The sequence below is a fragment of the Hordeum vulgare genome, chromosome 4H (assembly GCF_904849725.1).
Source record: "Hordeum vulgare subsp. vulgare chromosome 4H, MorexV3_pseudomolecules_assembly, whole genome shotgun sequence".
Taxonomy (NCBI): Eukaryota; Viridiplantae; Streptophyta; class Magnoliopsida; order Poales; family Poaceae; genus Hordeum; species Hordeum vulgare.
In genome coordinates, this window is record NC_058521.1 from 396,404,230 (window position 1) to 396,420,667 (window position 16,438).

Sequence of the window (16,438 nt, forward strand, 5' to 3'; positions counted from 1 at the left end):
CCCCCGTGGCCCCCCTGGCCAGCCGGCGAGGCTGCCAGCCGGGTCCCACTCTTGAACTTTTATCTATATTGTAGGTTGGTAGGTTCGTCTATAACCCCCCCCCCCCGGCCCCCTCCATGCAGAGGGTCGTTCAACTCAGCACACACACACACACACCACATAGGAGAGGCACACGCGAGCCGGCAGCTCCTTCTTCCTCCTCCGCAATACAGCTCCAGGAGCACTTTGTAGTCTCATTCATACATCATACACTCCGACAGGATTAGGGGTATTATCTCTACGGAGAGCCCTGAACCTGGGTACATCGTGCGTTCCATGCTTGTACCATCCTCGTTCCCAGCGTCCTCCGGTGCCACTTCGGTTCCCACCATCTTTAGCCTACCCATGGCTTATGTTGTGAGTAAACACCGACAACTTCCAAACCCTCACAAAATCGGTCACCCGGCGATCCACAATTGACTGTTGGATGCTCTATACCATGACGCCTAACCGTCTGGAGGATACACAGACCTCAAAGGTAACACGCGTCTGTTCCACATAGGAACAACTTCTTCAGTGATGCTCAATCACTTGGGTTTTTGGTTTGAGTTTGGTGTTTGGGGTATTTCCTCACTTGATGATTTTCTCTCGAAGACTCCGAGGAATTTGGGTTGCTCTAAATGACAAGTGTCAGTTTCTCTCGGAACAGCCAGTCAGCAAGTGGTTGTGGGGACGACTATTTATAGCGTGGGAGCATCCCGACATGATTTGACATAAATGCCCTTAAATAATATGACCGTTGGGTGGATAAGATTAGTGAGGTGGCGCGTGGCGCGGCAACGGTCGAAACTTTCAACTGTGAAAATCCTCATGTCTCTCATATTCCTCACTTTGAGGCTTTGGTAGATTTAGGCTTGGGTTGAGCATCATGAGGAAAATCATTCTGTAGTTTTACCTCGACCCCCTTTAATAGTACGATGTTCCTATGACTCAAGTGTAAAGAAAATGAAAAAGAAAGAGTAAATCTTCACGCTGAAGACTCCTATGACTCAAGTGTAAAGAAAATGAAAAAAAAGAGTAAATCTTCACGCTTAAAAGTCTTCAGAGTGTTTTCTTCAGGACACACCAAATTCCCCATCTTCAATATCTTCATGAGGAATATCAATTTCTTCACGATCAAAGTCTTCAAGGAAAGACCAAAATCTTCACCCGAGGACATACATTTTTAGGAGTCGATATTCATCGGATAATTCGAACTCCTCCACGACTTATAGAGCCTGTGTACACTCACAAACATATCAGTCTCTCAACCTATAAGTCTTCAAACCACCAAAATCACTAAGGGGCACTAGATGCACTTACAGTCATTAATAATGTTGACCGTGGGTGGTTGGGCGGATACCGAGAGGGCGTGCTCGTCCACTTCGTGTCCGCGCCGACGCATTTCAGTCCAAATTTGGGCCGGAAATGGGTCGGCGTGGACACGAAGCAGACACGTTTTGGCAATGGATCGCGCGTTGTGCCATACGTTTTGTCCGCGCGGTCCCAAACGATGACGACGGACGAAATGGGTCGCCCCATTGAAGTTGCTCTAACGATCCCCTATAACCGGCTAGCGGAGTATATTTAATGGAATATATATTTTCTTTAAAAAATCATATTCTTACTCCCTCTTTTCTCCGCCAAGTTAAACGACGCAGCTAATGGAATATATTTTTTCTTAAAAAAATCATATTCTTACTCCCTCTTTTCTCCGCCAAGTTAAACGACGTAGCTCTCCTAGGTGCCTCTCCCTTCCCTCCAGCGGCGCATCTTCGCCCTCATTGCCCTCCTACCCCTTCCCCCTCCATGCCGGCACCGACCGGTCACCGGGGAAGCCTTGAAGGCCTTCGTCGTTGTCCTCCACCACCTCCTCGTCCCGCCACCGGCCAAAAATCGAGAGGATCTATGGTTGTTGTCGCCGCCGCCGGATTTGGTGTTTCCGATCGCCGACGGTTGCGCCTTGCCATGGATTGACCGGGAAGCGGCCCACACAGCCCCTGGAAAGCCTCCGCGCCACATGTAGGTACCGGATCTTCCTCTAGCCACTCTAATCGCTCCCATCCTCGGTTCGCCGACAAATACAGGACCGACCGTCTCCCGGCCTTGGCGCTCGCGCGTTGACTCACCGGCTTGTGGCTGTCGGTCATAGAGTGCGACGACTACACACGACAGGTGATGCGCCGAGTTTCTACCATGCCGCAACATCCCGGATGGGTGTTCTTCAAATGCACAAACGATGTGGTATGTGCTTGTTTTGATTTTGTTTTTCATCCAACTCGATTCAATTTCGATAGCTCATTGATGCTCATCTGTGTGTAGGATGATGGATGCTCGTTTTGGTATTAGAAAGAAGAATACATTGATCTATTGATAGCACGAAAATTAGTAGATGTTCGTGCACTCGTTGCTAAGCATCAAAGAAGAAGAATGAAGTATGCAAGATCGAGAATCCACAATCAACAATGAAGGCATCGAGAAGATATTAATCCAACTAGTAGGAGCAGTTATAAAAGTTGAATATCTTCTAAAATGTTTAATTGTGGTTCTTGTTTTCTTTGTTCTTACTCTTCTAGCAAAGAATTGGTGAATTATTATGTAATTCAATGTCGTTGAATGAAATAAAGAAATAAAAATATGTGTTTCGATGGCTGAAATTGAAATGCAAATGAAAAAGAAAAATACTTCGTTAAGTTTAGGGGATCGGTTAGGTCCAGCCAAAACTTAATGGGGTATACATACTTCACTAAGCCTTTTACTCCGTTAAATTTCAGGGATCAGTTAGAGTTGGCGTTAAGGGAACATAAAACAGAAAGAAAGAAAAATCATATCAGTGGTTGAGGTGACCACAGGCCTCCCTTTCAGCAACCAAACTGTTTTTCCTTTTGTAACAATATAGCAAGAATTTTGATATTCTGGCTAGAGCTATACTTCAGTCTCCGGTGGTAGTCCATCACTACATGATTACACGCATATATACTTCAGTCATTCAGTGTCAGTCAAGTCAAAAGAAGCTTCATCACTACAAATGAGTCATTTTGTACCAGAATTAGGACGTCGGAGGTCGGCAGACATACTCGCTTTTCACTAACCCACCCAGCCAAAGCTCGCCCAAGATGGCCAACTATTTCCTTTCGGATTCGTCATCTTCCAATCATGTAGAAAACCTGGCATATCTTATTGTAGCTGAGCACTAACTAGAACAGCGGGACAGCACTTCTTTTCTCAGGACGGGAAGATCGGAACCGCTAGTGTTGTGCGCGCGTGTGTCAATAGTCCATTGGCAGTTCCCACTCATCCTCCGGATCCCACGTTTTCCTATGGAGTTTTTGGCCCGTGGGCTTCCCCTGACTATTTTGTCTCTTAACAGGCCTAGCTCTCCGCCTTCCATACCTGTTGTACTCGCCTCTCTGATCGCCAGGTCCTTGGATATTTTGGGTGCCCCAGATGCCCTAGCATTCAGTTAGAAAGTATTTTCACTCAACGAGGCTGTTGCTTCGATTACGATTTTGTCTCAAGGCAATCGGTACTTGTAAAGTTGAATAGTAGTTCTATCAGAAACAATCAGTAATGCTTACCTGTGTTAACCGTTGAACACGGGAAATTGCATTTTCATGCACCACGACTGTATCAGAAACTATATCAAGCACATCTTCGACAAATAAACAGTATGTGCTTACCTGTAAGGAATAAGTGGTATACTGAGTCAAAATCAATGGATTTAGATGAGCTATAAGATGACAGGTAGGTGTTCAACCAATTTACCAGACTAGCAGGGACAATAGTAAGCCCAAATGAATCAAGCTCAAGAGACTCCACAACACCTGAGTTAATGTTAAAAGTGAAGCCACGCACCTAAAGAATTAAAAATGTAGCTTGAATACATCAAAGTTGAGTAAACTCTTCAAATTCAAATGGGAAATAAAATTCACTCAGATTACCTCTTAAAGACCAGATAAACTCACCTTACCGACATTGCGCCGCCTGGAAGTGACAACATTGTAGCCAACCTAAAAAAATAATATTGCAGAACGGTAAGTAGTGCTGGTTCTGATATGGCCAACAACTTGAGATTGATGTTCTTTTCTTCTTCAGAGAAGACTGCACTAAGAGGAGTTCCAAAAGATATAGAATGAAGAATGTTCCCTTTCAATGAACATTGCATAAGATAGTATTGCGTAGAGTTTAGCTCATACTCTCCCCGCACTGGCCCACGCATGCAGGTTACTTTAGCCATGGGCAAAACAATTAAGGATTGTAGTTTAAATTCACTTGTCTTGCTCCTAGGCGCTCGTGATATATTCTCTAAAATTATGTGTTCACTCTCCAATGAGAAACATTGGGAAGTAAATGCATTTATCCATGAGAGTACTGGTAAATGGGGGCATAACAGGAAGCATGCAAGGGAACGAACATGCTTACAAATTGCAAAATGGCATACAAAACAACCTAGCACTTTACATTTTAAGGCTGATGTCCTAAGCTATAAATATGTAATAAAATCAGGAAAATAAGACCTTGTTTGAGTCTACCTCCTCCGTTCCTAAATACGAGTATAAATCTTTGTAAAGATTCTACTAGTAGACTACATACGGATGTATATAGACATATTTTAGAGTATAGATTCACTCATTTTGTTCCGTATGTAGACTTCTAATAAATCTCTTAAAAGACTTATATTTAGGAACGGAGGAAGTACAAGTCTTTTTAGAGGTTCCACTATGGACTACATACGGATGTATATAGACATACTTTACAGTGTAGATTCACTCATTTTGCTCCGTATGTAGTCTTTAGTGGAATCTCTAAAAAAACTTATATTTAGGAATGGAGGCAGTATAAAGGTAACATACCAAGCCATGCAGCCCAACTAGCTTAAATTCGTTCTCAACCACAGATTCATCCTCAACAAGCACAACATCTCCAACCTACAAAAGCAATTAGTACCTTGCATATCATTATGACTGAAGTTTCTGCTGCACTACTAATAAAAATATATACTTCGTTATTCCAATGTGGATAACAAGAATAAAGGGTACATAGAACAATAAATCGAGCACTGTCGAATATTCAACCTGATATATATCCTCAAAAAGGAATTTGTCCGCATCTCCTGAAAGCAAGCTTGGCCTCACTTCAACCAATGCAACAACCCACTGGAGAGAAATTCAAATAGAATAAAATCAAGAAAAAGTGGCATTGATCTTACAAAATGATTATTACCACGAAACGTAACACTTCCTAAATAGTTATGTCATCTTTCCTATCTTATGAGCACTAATTGCTGAGGCGCAGTTCATCCATGCTTCCCACTTCTATTCCAACACTCCTAGGAAATATCTAACAGAAAATATAGAAGGTAACTGTAAATACGATGAAGTTTTTCCACAAACTAACTCAACCACCTCCAGAAAAATCTCTAATGGAAACTAAGCATGATGCGGAGCACAATGTAAAGATCTAAGCTGCTCCGAGAGTAACTCAGATGGCTACGACAGCGTAGAGGAAACTGTGACGACGGCAATAACTTAACATGATCAGTTATATATTTCCATCTGTGGCAAAGCACATGTGTTTTGCTACCATATGATAATGGATAACTCGGAATAAAAGATTGTTCAACTGTGGCAATTGACTACAGTATTTTTGCTACTAGGAAAATGTTTGGTTTAAACATACAAATCCTAAGAAGGGAAAGGTTCGTATCAAAACATAAGAGGATTTCTCCAAAAGAAAAAAGAGGAAGGTGGAGCATGGTCTATGATAGTAAACTAGATCCAATACCAGCTTTGATCTATGACTGTAAACTAGGGTAGAACCCACAAGGTCAGGCATGTCCTCATTGCAGCGTTATTACAGGTTGTTTATACTCGGAGCAATAATGTGACCTTAACTCATATTTGCCAACACCAAATAATATATTCGGGAAGTTACTTCAGTTACTTGTGGGCTATTTCTTTAATGAAGGTGCAAATCATAAAGCAAGGGCTATTTGGATTCATCAGCGAGGATCTAGATTGCACCGATATGGATATGTAAATACGGCAATTCTGAAAAGTGCCAATACGGGGATCCACTTGACTACTTTTTTAAACAATAAAAAAGATATGGTATCAATAAGCATAAAGCCATTTAGCATATATTTAGTCAGTGCAGTCCATTATCTTCTATCAGTGCAGTCCATTATCTTCTATCTTCTTATCCATGATTTCAACAAAAGCAAGAACCAACAGCCAACAAGTTCATGTAAAATTTCAGTTAGAGGGAAAGGGAGGAGGAAATCAGCAACCTTCCGTAAGATAGAATTCTACAGGAGGGAGCAGGAGCACCGGGGAAAGGCGCCCACCACCGGCACTAGTAGAGCCTGAGAGGTATCTGGGACGTATCGGGAAAGAATCAGTATCGGATACGGTATCCGATAAGGGTACACTGGTTGCTGGAAGTATCGATGTTTTCATGGCAAGGATATTGCCAGAAAATACAGGTAATATTGATGATTGATACTGATGACAAGTAGGCTGAGCTTCGCTGGCTGAGGAAGATGAAGAGGATGCAACAACAAACAACAATAACAAAGCCTTTAGTCCCAAACAAGTTGGGGTAGTCTAGAGGTGAAACCCATAAGATCTCGCGACAACTCATGGTTCTGGCACATGGACAGCAAGCTTCCACACACCCCTGTCCAAGATGAAGAGGATGCATTCTATTTTTAATCCATCTTCATTTTTCACGTACGGATAGGTTGGCACCAGGAACACTCCTGGTTCAGTGGGCCTTAAGAAGTCAATTGCAAAAAAAAAAAAAAAAATGTTTTCCGGTTGCTATGATAAGCTGGGAAATTTCCTTTAATAAATCAAAAACATATGTGTACGCGTGAATCTTAGATTAACCGAGCTTAGTTGGGTTGTGAATTCTAGTAGAAAAAGGGACTACAAGAGAAGATGAATGGTGAAGCTTTGTCTGACACCCTAGGCTAAAATCTGAACACAAAGCCCATCTTCGTAGCCGCTTTCACAACAGGTGTTATCCATTTCTTGCCTCCCCCTCACCTAGCATAGTCGGTCAAGCACAGCCTATCACCCTCCAGTCCCCCTCCCCCCTAGTGCGGCTGGCCACAGGGAGATTTGAAAACCACATCAGAACTTGCGCCAAGACATACATTATTTGAATAATATATGTATTCATCCATTCATTTATATTCATAGCAACATATCATCAATCATATCACATGCACTTGCCTTTCAGTTCAGGCACTAAATCATCAGGAAGAAAAACCAGTGTACTTCTCAATTCACTACACCTATGTACAAAATTTAGGAGTAACAGAAATGAGAAGAATCTGACAAGTGATAAATGAAAAGAAGACAAATACTACTTTTCACAACAAACTTGTTGTTTTTGTTTCTTTTAATTGGAAGTTGAAACTTCAAACGCACTCTAGAGGCTAACATCATCAAATACTTTCGAAACTTCATGATGATTTGGTGCTCAAACCATAAGTGGGTGAATGCCCATGTTTCCTAATGAATTATTTTAGTGCTCGTTAGTCATAATGCTAAATGACCCTTTAAAGTATTCAGTATCGCCTAAGCAAGGATGTAGCTGACCCTCTGTATGTCACAGTTTACGCATTATGGGAAAGCACCCACAGCTAATTGATCTGATATACGACAGCGGAATCCAAACTTCATGGAGGAAAGGCCCCGTTGGCAGCTAGGAAATGTGTGCCAATAGAAGAAGAGGAAATCACACCCACATCTGCCAATCACGCTAGAACATTAACACATTACACATTACACTAAACATATCACAGATATGACTTAAGCCCAGATAGAACAACAGCATACATTTGGTCTCGTGGTCGTGAACTCGTGATGACAGATAACACGGTAAGGCATTGCGTCATGATGGTAGATCGTGCCCTTCATGTAAGATGCGGGAACAACTAAATTAACAGACCACCACGAGGATGTGAACCGTAATTTGCAATCGCCACTCGTGAACTGGCCAAGTCACATCAGATGGCTTGGCCAAACGAAAACAGGTGCAGGGAGGAGGAGCCCGTACCGACGAGGCGTCGACCCACAGCTGAGACACGAACCCGAGGCTCCGCGCTGAGCTGACGCTGATCACCTGCTTCGCTAGCAGCCCCGACCGCCTCGCCATTTGCCTCCCCGTCCTCCTCCCGCTGCTACCAATCCTCTTCGGCTCCCTCTCGTCATCTTCCTCGTTAACAACCTCGTCTCCTCCTCCCCCCGTCACATCCACAGAGACCACCGCCTCCTCCTGCTCCTCGAGCTCCCGCTTCAGCGCCAGGAAGTCGAAGCTGGACGGCGCCGGCGGCGGATCGTCCCTTGCGGCCGCGCGCGCGACGAGGGCGCAGCGGAGCAGTGTTGGTCCGTGCGCGGAGGCGGCGCTGAGCTTTGGGTTTAGGTTTGGATGTGGCGCTGGCGCGGGTTTGCAGGGTGGGTGGGGGAGGGGCGCGCAGGAGCACATCGTTGGAGGGTCAGGAAGTGGGGAGTTCGAACTCGGAGACGATCGGATGAGACAATGGGATTGCGTTTGGAACCAGTCAGGCCCGGTAGGAAAAATTGACAAAAATGACCCCTGGGACGAAAGAACTCACGGATTGACTCCTTGGAAGAAATAATTCACCGGCCTGACCCTTTTGTGTGGCGCCCGACACCTAGGCGCCACACTGTACTGTGTGACGCCTAGAGGTTAGGCGTCACACCCCCGACCACGTGGCAGGGAGGGCCCCACCCCCAGGCAGTGTGACGCCTAAGCCTCGGGCGTCACACATTGTAATGTGTGGCGCCTGACCCTTAGGCGCCACACACTGACTTACAGAGCCACGGGCCAGCCCCCTCCCCACCCCCTTCCCCACCCCCTCCCTCATTCCCCTCCCCCAGCCCCTCTCCCAGCCATTGCCCCCTCCCTCAAATCCTTCTCTACATCACCAAATCTGAAGGTTTGGAGCGGGCATTTGTTGTCCAATCACTCCCCTAAGGTAATCCCCACCTCTTCCCTCATTCTCATCCAAAGGAATATCTTTTGTGTTCTTTTTTTTGCAAATTTGAGGAAACCCTAGTTTTTCATGAAATGTGGGATGTATATCATATTGTTTTATTGTTTGTATGTTAGGATAAGGGGTATGATGGGGTTAGGATTAGGGTTGTTTGGATGTGTGCATTATGGTTGTTTTAGGGTTAGGCTAGGGTTAGGCTATGGTTATGCTAGGGTTAGGGATGTTTGGTTGTGTTAGGGTTATGAGGGGGTTAGGGTTATTTGGAAGTTAGGCTATGGTTATTGTAATTGTATGATTGCTCATAAAAAGGTTCTATGTTTTGTTGTTTAGGTATGAGAAGAACATGTGTTTATGTTCATCACGTGGACAAGGATGCCTTTTTAAAAGGCAATATTGGTCCGGACCCGGATGAGCTTGACATGGTGTTCGATTTGTGTCCTAGCTATGCTGAATTGTTGGAACAAGTTCGAAAGGATTTGAATTGGATGGACCCTAGTGATGTAGTTGAGTTTGCTGGTAGGCATAATGTGGGATTCGGAATGCACATTCGTTGGAAGACCATGCGTGTCAACTCCGAGCAACGTTGGCTTGCATACAAGGATACGGTGGCAGAATCACTAGACAAGGCTCTAGAGTTATTTGCCATGAAAACAAATGTTCCTAACTTGTTGGATTTGAACCGGGTTTCCTCTTCGATTGTTGAAGCTATTCCTGCAACCATCAACGAAGAGGCCAGTATTGAACCTCTTTCTTGTGTTTATGAGGCTAACGAAGAGGTCAACATTGAACATGAACCATTGGTAGAGGCTAATTATGAGCACTATGATGATGGTAATGTTCTTCATGACAACAATCTTGGTGATTTGGACAAATATAATTTGCAAGAGACAATGGACCATTCCATTCCGTACTCACGTGGGTATGCCTCTGAGTCTGACGATGAGGGTCCCGATGAAGAAGTTGATGAGGAAGGGTTCACGGCAAAGGAGGCTGAAGCTTTCACGAAGGTATTAAAGCGTGATCACCGGACACCATTGTTCGAGGATCTTAGCATTGCGGATGAAGCCGTGGTTGACGGAGGCGAAGGCATATTGTTTGGAGTTAGGCCACCTTCTCATCGGGACACACATGGGAAGAATATTATTTTGCCGGGGTCAAAGTTCGAAACATTCTTTGAACTGAAGATGTGGTTGGATGAATATTCTGTTACGCATTACAGGCCACACAAAGTTGTTCATTCAAACATGAAGCTGCGTTACACGGTTGCTTGTGAGGATAGAGGTTGTCCTTGGATTGTCTGTGCAAGACCATGGAAAGGAGGGCCAGGATGGAACATTGTCAGTTGTATGCCTCACATGTGTCAAGGCAAGAGGGTTGATGGTGCCCTATCGTCGCAAAGCCATAGACAACTAACCTCCGAGTTCATCGCTTATAGGCTTTCCAACTCCATCTCCTCTCTTCCTACAATGAGCATAAAAAGCGTACAAGACCTTGTGAAAGCCCTCTTTCACTACGAGGTGAAATATGGTAAGGCATGGAAAGCAAAGCAAGCCGCATTCAAGATGTTGTATGGTGATTGGGAGGAAGCATACAACCGCATACCTAGGTTGTTGGGAGCTATTGCCCACACTAACCCGGGCATGGTTCATGTGGTCGAGCCGTATGGGGAGAAAACAAGGATTAAGAATGGAAATAGGGTTCGCGTATTTGGCCGTGCATTTTGGGCATTTGAGCAATGTGTGAGGGCTTTCCAGCACTGTCGTCCTTTCATCTCCATCGATGGCACGTTTTTGACCGGACAATTCAAGGGCACTTTGTTGGTTGCAATAGCAAGTGATGCCAATAACCGGTTGATGCCTTTGGCTTTTGCTTTGGTTGAGGCAGAGAACAATGTTAACTGGGAATGGTTCTTGCATATTTTGAGAACCAAAGTATTACCGTTTGAGAGGGAAATATGTGTCATATCGGATCGTCATCAAGGCATACTTAACGCGGTTGACATTGTCATTCCCGGTCATGCTCCTTTGCATCATCGATGGTGCATGAGGCATTTCTGTGCAAACTTCTACCGGGCATGTGGTAGCAAGGAGTTCGCGGATGATCTTCAGGATTGTTGTCAAGCATTTTCTGACAAACGATTTGCAAGATTGTATAATGCTTTGCTTGTAAACAAAAAACTTGATGCAGGTGGGCTTGAGTTTCTTAACAGGCACATTGAACTTCGGGCCAAGTGGGCACGAGCTTATGACGAAGATGGCCGAAGATATGGTCAAATGACCAGTAACATGGCAGAATGCTTCAACCGGGTGTTGAAGGGTGTCCGTGCGTTGCCGGTGACGGCAATAGTTCAATACACATTCGACAAGTTGAGAGCATACTTTCTAAAGTACTCACAAGAAACAGATGATCAGATTGCGGGAGAGAACAAGAAAAAGTATAAGTACCAGTTTCCACCAAAGGTTGACAAATGGATGGTATTTCAATCACGGAAGGCTGACTCCCAAACGGCTACCCTGTACAACAACGAGGATTGTACATACGAAGTGAATGAGCCCGGAGGAATGACAAACGATGGCCAGCAACACGGAAACAGGGCGTTCAAGGTGTCTTTATCCTTGTGTGATTGCTCTTGTGGGAGACCAAGGTTGCTTCATCTCGCATGCTCGCATTTGTACACGGCAGCTCGCAGTAGGAATGTGGACGTCAACCATCCACTAACCGTGAGGGAGTCCGAGTTCTCGATCATGACCACGAAGCATACATGGGCTCCTAGATTTGAACCATACTTTGACCAATCACAATGGCCGGAGTATCATGGAGTACAACTATGGCCCGACCCAGAGTGGAAGGTTGTGAAACTGGGAAGACGAAAGACAAAGCGTTTTAGAGGAGACATGGATGGATGGGGCCATGGTGGTGGCAGAGAAATGGGGAACAACCAATTCCAAGAGCCTACTGAGAGATCACAATGTGGAGATTGCGGTGTAACAGGGCACAACAGAAGAAGGTGTACGCGCGAAAGAAGAAGTCCAAAAACAATGATTCCAGGTCAAGCCAACCAAGTCCTAGCCAACCAAGTCCTAGCCAACCAAGTTCAAGCCAACAAGGGACGGGTCAAGGAAGCACGAGCCAACAAGGGACGGGTCAAGGAAGCACGAGCCAACAAGTTCCTACTCAACATGTTCCTAGCCGACTTGGGCTTACTAGAGGACGTGGTACTAGAGGAAGTGGTGGTGGTAGAGGCAGTGGTGGGATAGGTCGTGGTGGTGCTGGAGGCAGGGGTGGGATAGGTCGTGGTGGTGCTAGAGGCAGTGGTGGGATAGGTGGTGGACTTACTAGGATTGGTATGCGTGGATACCTACAAGGACCATTTCCGTATGTCACATATTTCACTTATCTTTATCATGTTGTTTTTGATGCTCCTTTGTGTGTTATTTTACTAACTATGAGCTATGATGCATGTTTTGTAGGTATGGCCGCTTCTCAGCCGAACAAGGCAAAAGCGGAGTGGGGGGAGGAGAAGGATGCAGCCAGTGAGGAGCAGCTGTTGATGGAGAGGGCTGCAAAGAAGTTGAGAGAGGAGGATGCAGCGGAAGCGCGAAAGAAGAAGGATGAGGAGGATAAGGCAAAGAGGGATGAGGAGTGGCAAATGTTCCTTGAGCATAAGCGATATGAGGCTAGGATAAAGGAGAATGACAGGAAGACGCTAGAGAAACGTAAAAAAGAATATGAAGCTAACTTTAAGAAGATGTTGGCAGAGGCCGCAGCAAAGAGAGAGCGGGAGCATCAGCGCTTCACGGAGAGGGTTAAGGAAGAGGCTTCAAAACTGCGCAAAAGGGAAGAGGAAGAGGAAGAAGAGAGGAAGAAGAAGAAGGGTAAGGGGCCTTGCTCGACCCAATAGAGCCGGATGCTTGTAATCTATGTGTTGTTGAACCTTGTTTGGTTCCGCGCTTTATGACAATGAAACTCCACTATGTATGCACTTTTGGACGTAAGTTACTTCAAGAACCGTATGTATGTTTGAACTCCACCACCACTACTATGTGCTTTGTGTTGTATGTTTTAACGTATGTATCTGAACTCCTCCACCACTATTTTTGAACTCCTCCTCCATTAAGATGCAGTTCTAGGCATGACAGAGTGTGTGGCGCCTAAGCCTTAGGCGCCACACATGTGTAGTGTGGCGCCTAAGGCTTAGGCGCCACACATGGACTTATACTGGGGGAGGGGGGTGGGGGGAGGGGCTGCGCTGAGACTGTATAAGCCCATGTGTGGCGCCTAAGCCTTAGGCGCCACACAAGCCTTAGGCGCCACACTACACATGTGTGGCGCCTAAGCCTTAGGCGCCACACATGGACTTATACTGGGGGAGGGGGTGGGGAGGGGCTGCGCTGAGGCTGTATAAGCCCATGTGTGGCGCCTAAGGCTTAGGCGCCACACTACACATGTGTGGCGCCTAAGCCTTAGGCGCCACACATGTGAAAACCTGCTGGAACTGAATTTGGACAGCAATATAGCAATTTTTGACAGCAATAAAGATCTTATAACAGCAATAAATCAATATATTGACAGCAATAAGGATCTTTTGACAGCAATAAAGCAATATATTTCCAGCAATAAGGATCTTTTGACAGCACTAAATGGTTCACAACAACTGCAACAACAACTAAATGGACCTCGTCAGCTTGTTTCTTGACCTCTTTGCGCTATGATCACAAGACAATGACAACAAATAAGTGCAAGTGAATAGGCCCGCTAGAATTCATAAATTACATAGGGGAGCACACTTACCACAAAGTTCAGGACAGGGGCGAAGGAAGTTTGGTACCCTTCGCGAATCAACTTGCTGTAACCGCCTTGGGCAAGTTCATCGTACTCAGTGGGTTCTTCCAATATGTCCTCCTCGTAAGCCGGCGGACAAATCTCGACACGAGTACTCTCCTGAAACCATCTTAGGTAGTTGCTGAACGCAAGAGCACAATGCTGACGGTACTGGGTTCGTTGTATGCTCGAAGTTGCCTGCACACTTTGCTCGAACATAAGGACGTAGCTCTTATGATGCTTCTGCCAGTCCTTGATTTTTCGCTGCCTCCTCCTATCCAACCTGCTTTGAACAAAACACATCAGTAGCTCTCTCAACACTAAGAACAAAACTAATCACTAATTATTTTTTGTTACCTGTGAAGCTGTGTGTCCGTGTCCACCCACTCCGGCGGGTGTGGCTGAAAGTAACCAAATTGACGCAGCACACGATGCGGGAGATGCCACTCAACCGCCCAATTGCATATTAGGGGACAACGCATTAGCCAAAGATGTCTTTCCTGCACGCATAGTGCATTCAGCTCGAACGTGTGTGCATCACCAAAGTTTGTCCCGACACCATATGGCTCCCATTCAACCTACAACACAAGATGAATACCACAATTCATTTCACTCACAACATAGAAGCTGGAAGTCAACTCTGAAACCATCTTACCTGCTCGGGGGTAAGCGAATCCATCTCGTTGGTGTATTGCTTGTCCAATAGGTTCACTTCGCTTGCCACCTCCGATACCAAGTCCCACTTGTAAGCCCATGTAGGTTGTCGTACAGGGTTGTCGTGGTCATCCCAGGTATTCCACTTTGAGCTTTTAGGGCGTCCAACAGGTAGGCGTTCCCAACTCCATACTGAAAGTAGGAGCATACAACCACCAACTCCACCGTCCTTTGTCGTCCTGCGACAAGCATCGTCCAACTACAAGTAACAACAAACATGCATCAGTTTAGCAGAAAAAGATAACAGAGAATACTTAATATTAACAATTTATTACCTGCCGATACAAGTAAGCCAGTGCGGCCGAGCCCCAGCTGAACTTGTTGTCCAAAACAGTCAACGCCTTCAGCCACATCCAAGTAGCATTCTTGCCTGTGCCGTCCGCAAAGATAGTCCTAGAGATGACGTACCACATGTAGACGCGAGCATACCTCTGGATGACCTCGTCATCTGCGTCCTCAGGACAATGAGCAAAGTTGGCGGCAAACCAAGTGAAAGTGGCGCCGGCAGGGACTCTATCTTTCTTCCCTCCATCTTCCACCTCCGGCTCCTGCGGCGACATACCAATAAGAGCCTCCATTTGATGCCGCCATCCCTCAGAATCAGTGCTCATACATAGTGGCTTCCCCTCGATGGGAAGAGCGGTGATCATGGAAACATCTTGAAGAGTAACCGTCATCTCTCCGGTCCGGAGGTGAAAACTATGTGTCTCCGGCCTCCAACGATCAATGAGTGTTGTGACTGCCGCAGCGTTCAGATTTGGAGTTGACCGACTCACAAGCTGCACGAATGGAAGGAGTCCCGTCATCTCGATGTACGGGGTGTACCGCTCATCGTAATGCATTACGGAGGATGCCCCATGAGACCGGATCTTCAGGGGCGTAAGCTCCTGCAAACATATAGGAGAAGAAGATATCAAGTGTTATTACATTTTCAAAATATTACTAATCTACTAATCATTTTCTAATTACCATCTTCTTCTCCGACATGAAATAGGCCCGGTGTTCAGCGTCATAAAGATCATTCAGAAGCCACACCATCCTACAAATCACAAAAAATTACTCATTTACTAATATTCAAATAAGACTCATATACTCATATGAACTACTACTAATACTAACTACTACCACTAACTACAAACGAAAACCTAATGCAATTCCTATACCTACTACTACTAACTACTACTACTACTAACTACTAACTAGTCATATACTCAACTAACTAGTCAAATCCTAACTCATATCCTAACTAGTCAAAACCTAACTCATATCCTAACTAGTTAAAACCTAATGCAAATCCTAACTCATATCCTAACTAGTCAAAACCTAACTCATATCCTAACTAGTTAAAACCTAATGCAAATCCTAACTCATATACTAACTAGTCAAATCCTAACTCATATCCTAACTAGTTAAAACCTAATGCAAATCCTAACTCATATACTAACTAGTCAAATCCTAACTCATATCCTAACTAGTCAAAACCTAATACAATTCCTATACCTACCTCTACTACTAACTACTACTACTACTAACTACTACTACTACTCACTATTCATATACTCAACCAAAACCAAAACCTAATGCAATTCCTATACCTACTACTACTACTAACTACTAACTACTCATATACTCAACCAAATCCTAACTAGTCAAATCCTAAGAACCTACTCAAATCAATCTACTAAAATCAATCTACTCAACCAAAACATAATAAAATTGGATAGAAGGATGGGAAAGGGAAGGGATGGGGGAGGACATTACCTTGGGGGATCAATCCAAGCAAGAAATCCTCAGATCTGAAGGAGATGGGGGAGGGGATTAGGGAGGGGATGAGAGCCAGCCGCCGCAATGGAAGTT

General features: G+C 45.0%; 1 protein-coding gene across 4 annotated transcripts; it reads right to left on the reverse strand.

Annotated features, from left to right (window-relative positions):
- Window positions 1-2,877: 2,877 nt before the first annotated feature.
- LOC123448710 lies at window positions 2,878-8,529 on the reverse strand. 4 transcript variants are annotated; one of them, XM_045125682.1, is made up of 8 exons: window positions 8,086-8,529; window positions 7,866-7,940; window positions 5,094-5,174; window positions 4,872-4,946; window positions 3,984-4,028; window positions 3,784-3,873; window positions 3,597-3,698; window positions 2,878-3,470 (listed from the first exon to the last, which is right to left on the reverse strand). In XM_045125682.1, the coding sequence occupies exons 1-8, from the start codon at window positions 8,512-8,514 to the stop codon at window positions 3,288-3,290; spliced, it is 1,080 nt and encodes a 359-aa protein (XP_044981617.1). In that variant the 5' UTR covers window positions 8,515-8,529; the 3' UTR covers window positions 2,878-3,287. The 4 variants fall into 4 exon arrangements, with proteins under 4 accessions (XP_044981617.1, XP_044981619.1, XP_044981618.1 ...); XM_045125684.1 differs by lacking the exon at window positions 7,866-7,940; XM_045125683.1 differs by lacking the exon at window positions 3,597-3,698 and having other exon boundaries at window positions 3,784-3,842.
- Between the last annotated feature and the right edge of the window lie 7,909 nt (window positions 8,530-16,438).

What these genes read in the sequence shown, in the direction of transcription:
- LOC123448710 (XM_045125682.1), bottom strand. Translation starts at nt 8,514, where the DNA reads ATGTGCTCCTGCGCGCCCCTCCCCCACCCACCCTGCAAACCCGCGCCA. An exon ending in TCACGACCACGAGACCAAAT is followed by an intron (nt 5,175 to 7,865) that starts GTATGCTGTTGT and finishes ATTTCTCTCCAG; the next exon opens with TGGGTTGTTGCATTGGTTGA. An exon ending in GTGTTCAACGGTTAACACAG is followed by an intron (nt 3,471 to 3,596) that starts GTAAGCATTACT and finishes ACTGAATGCTAG; the next exon opens with GGCATCTGGGGCACCCAAAA.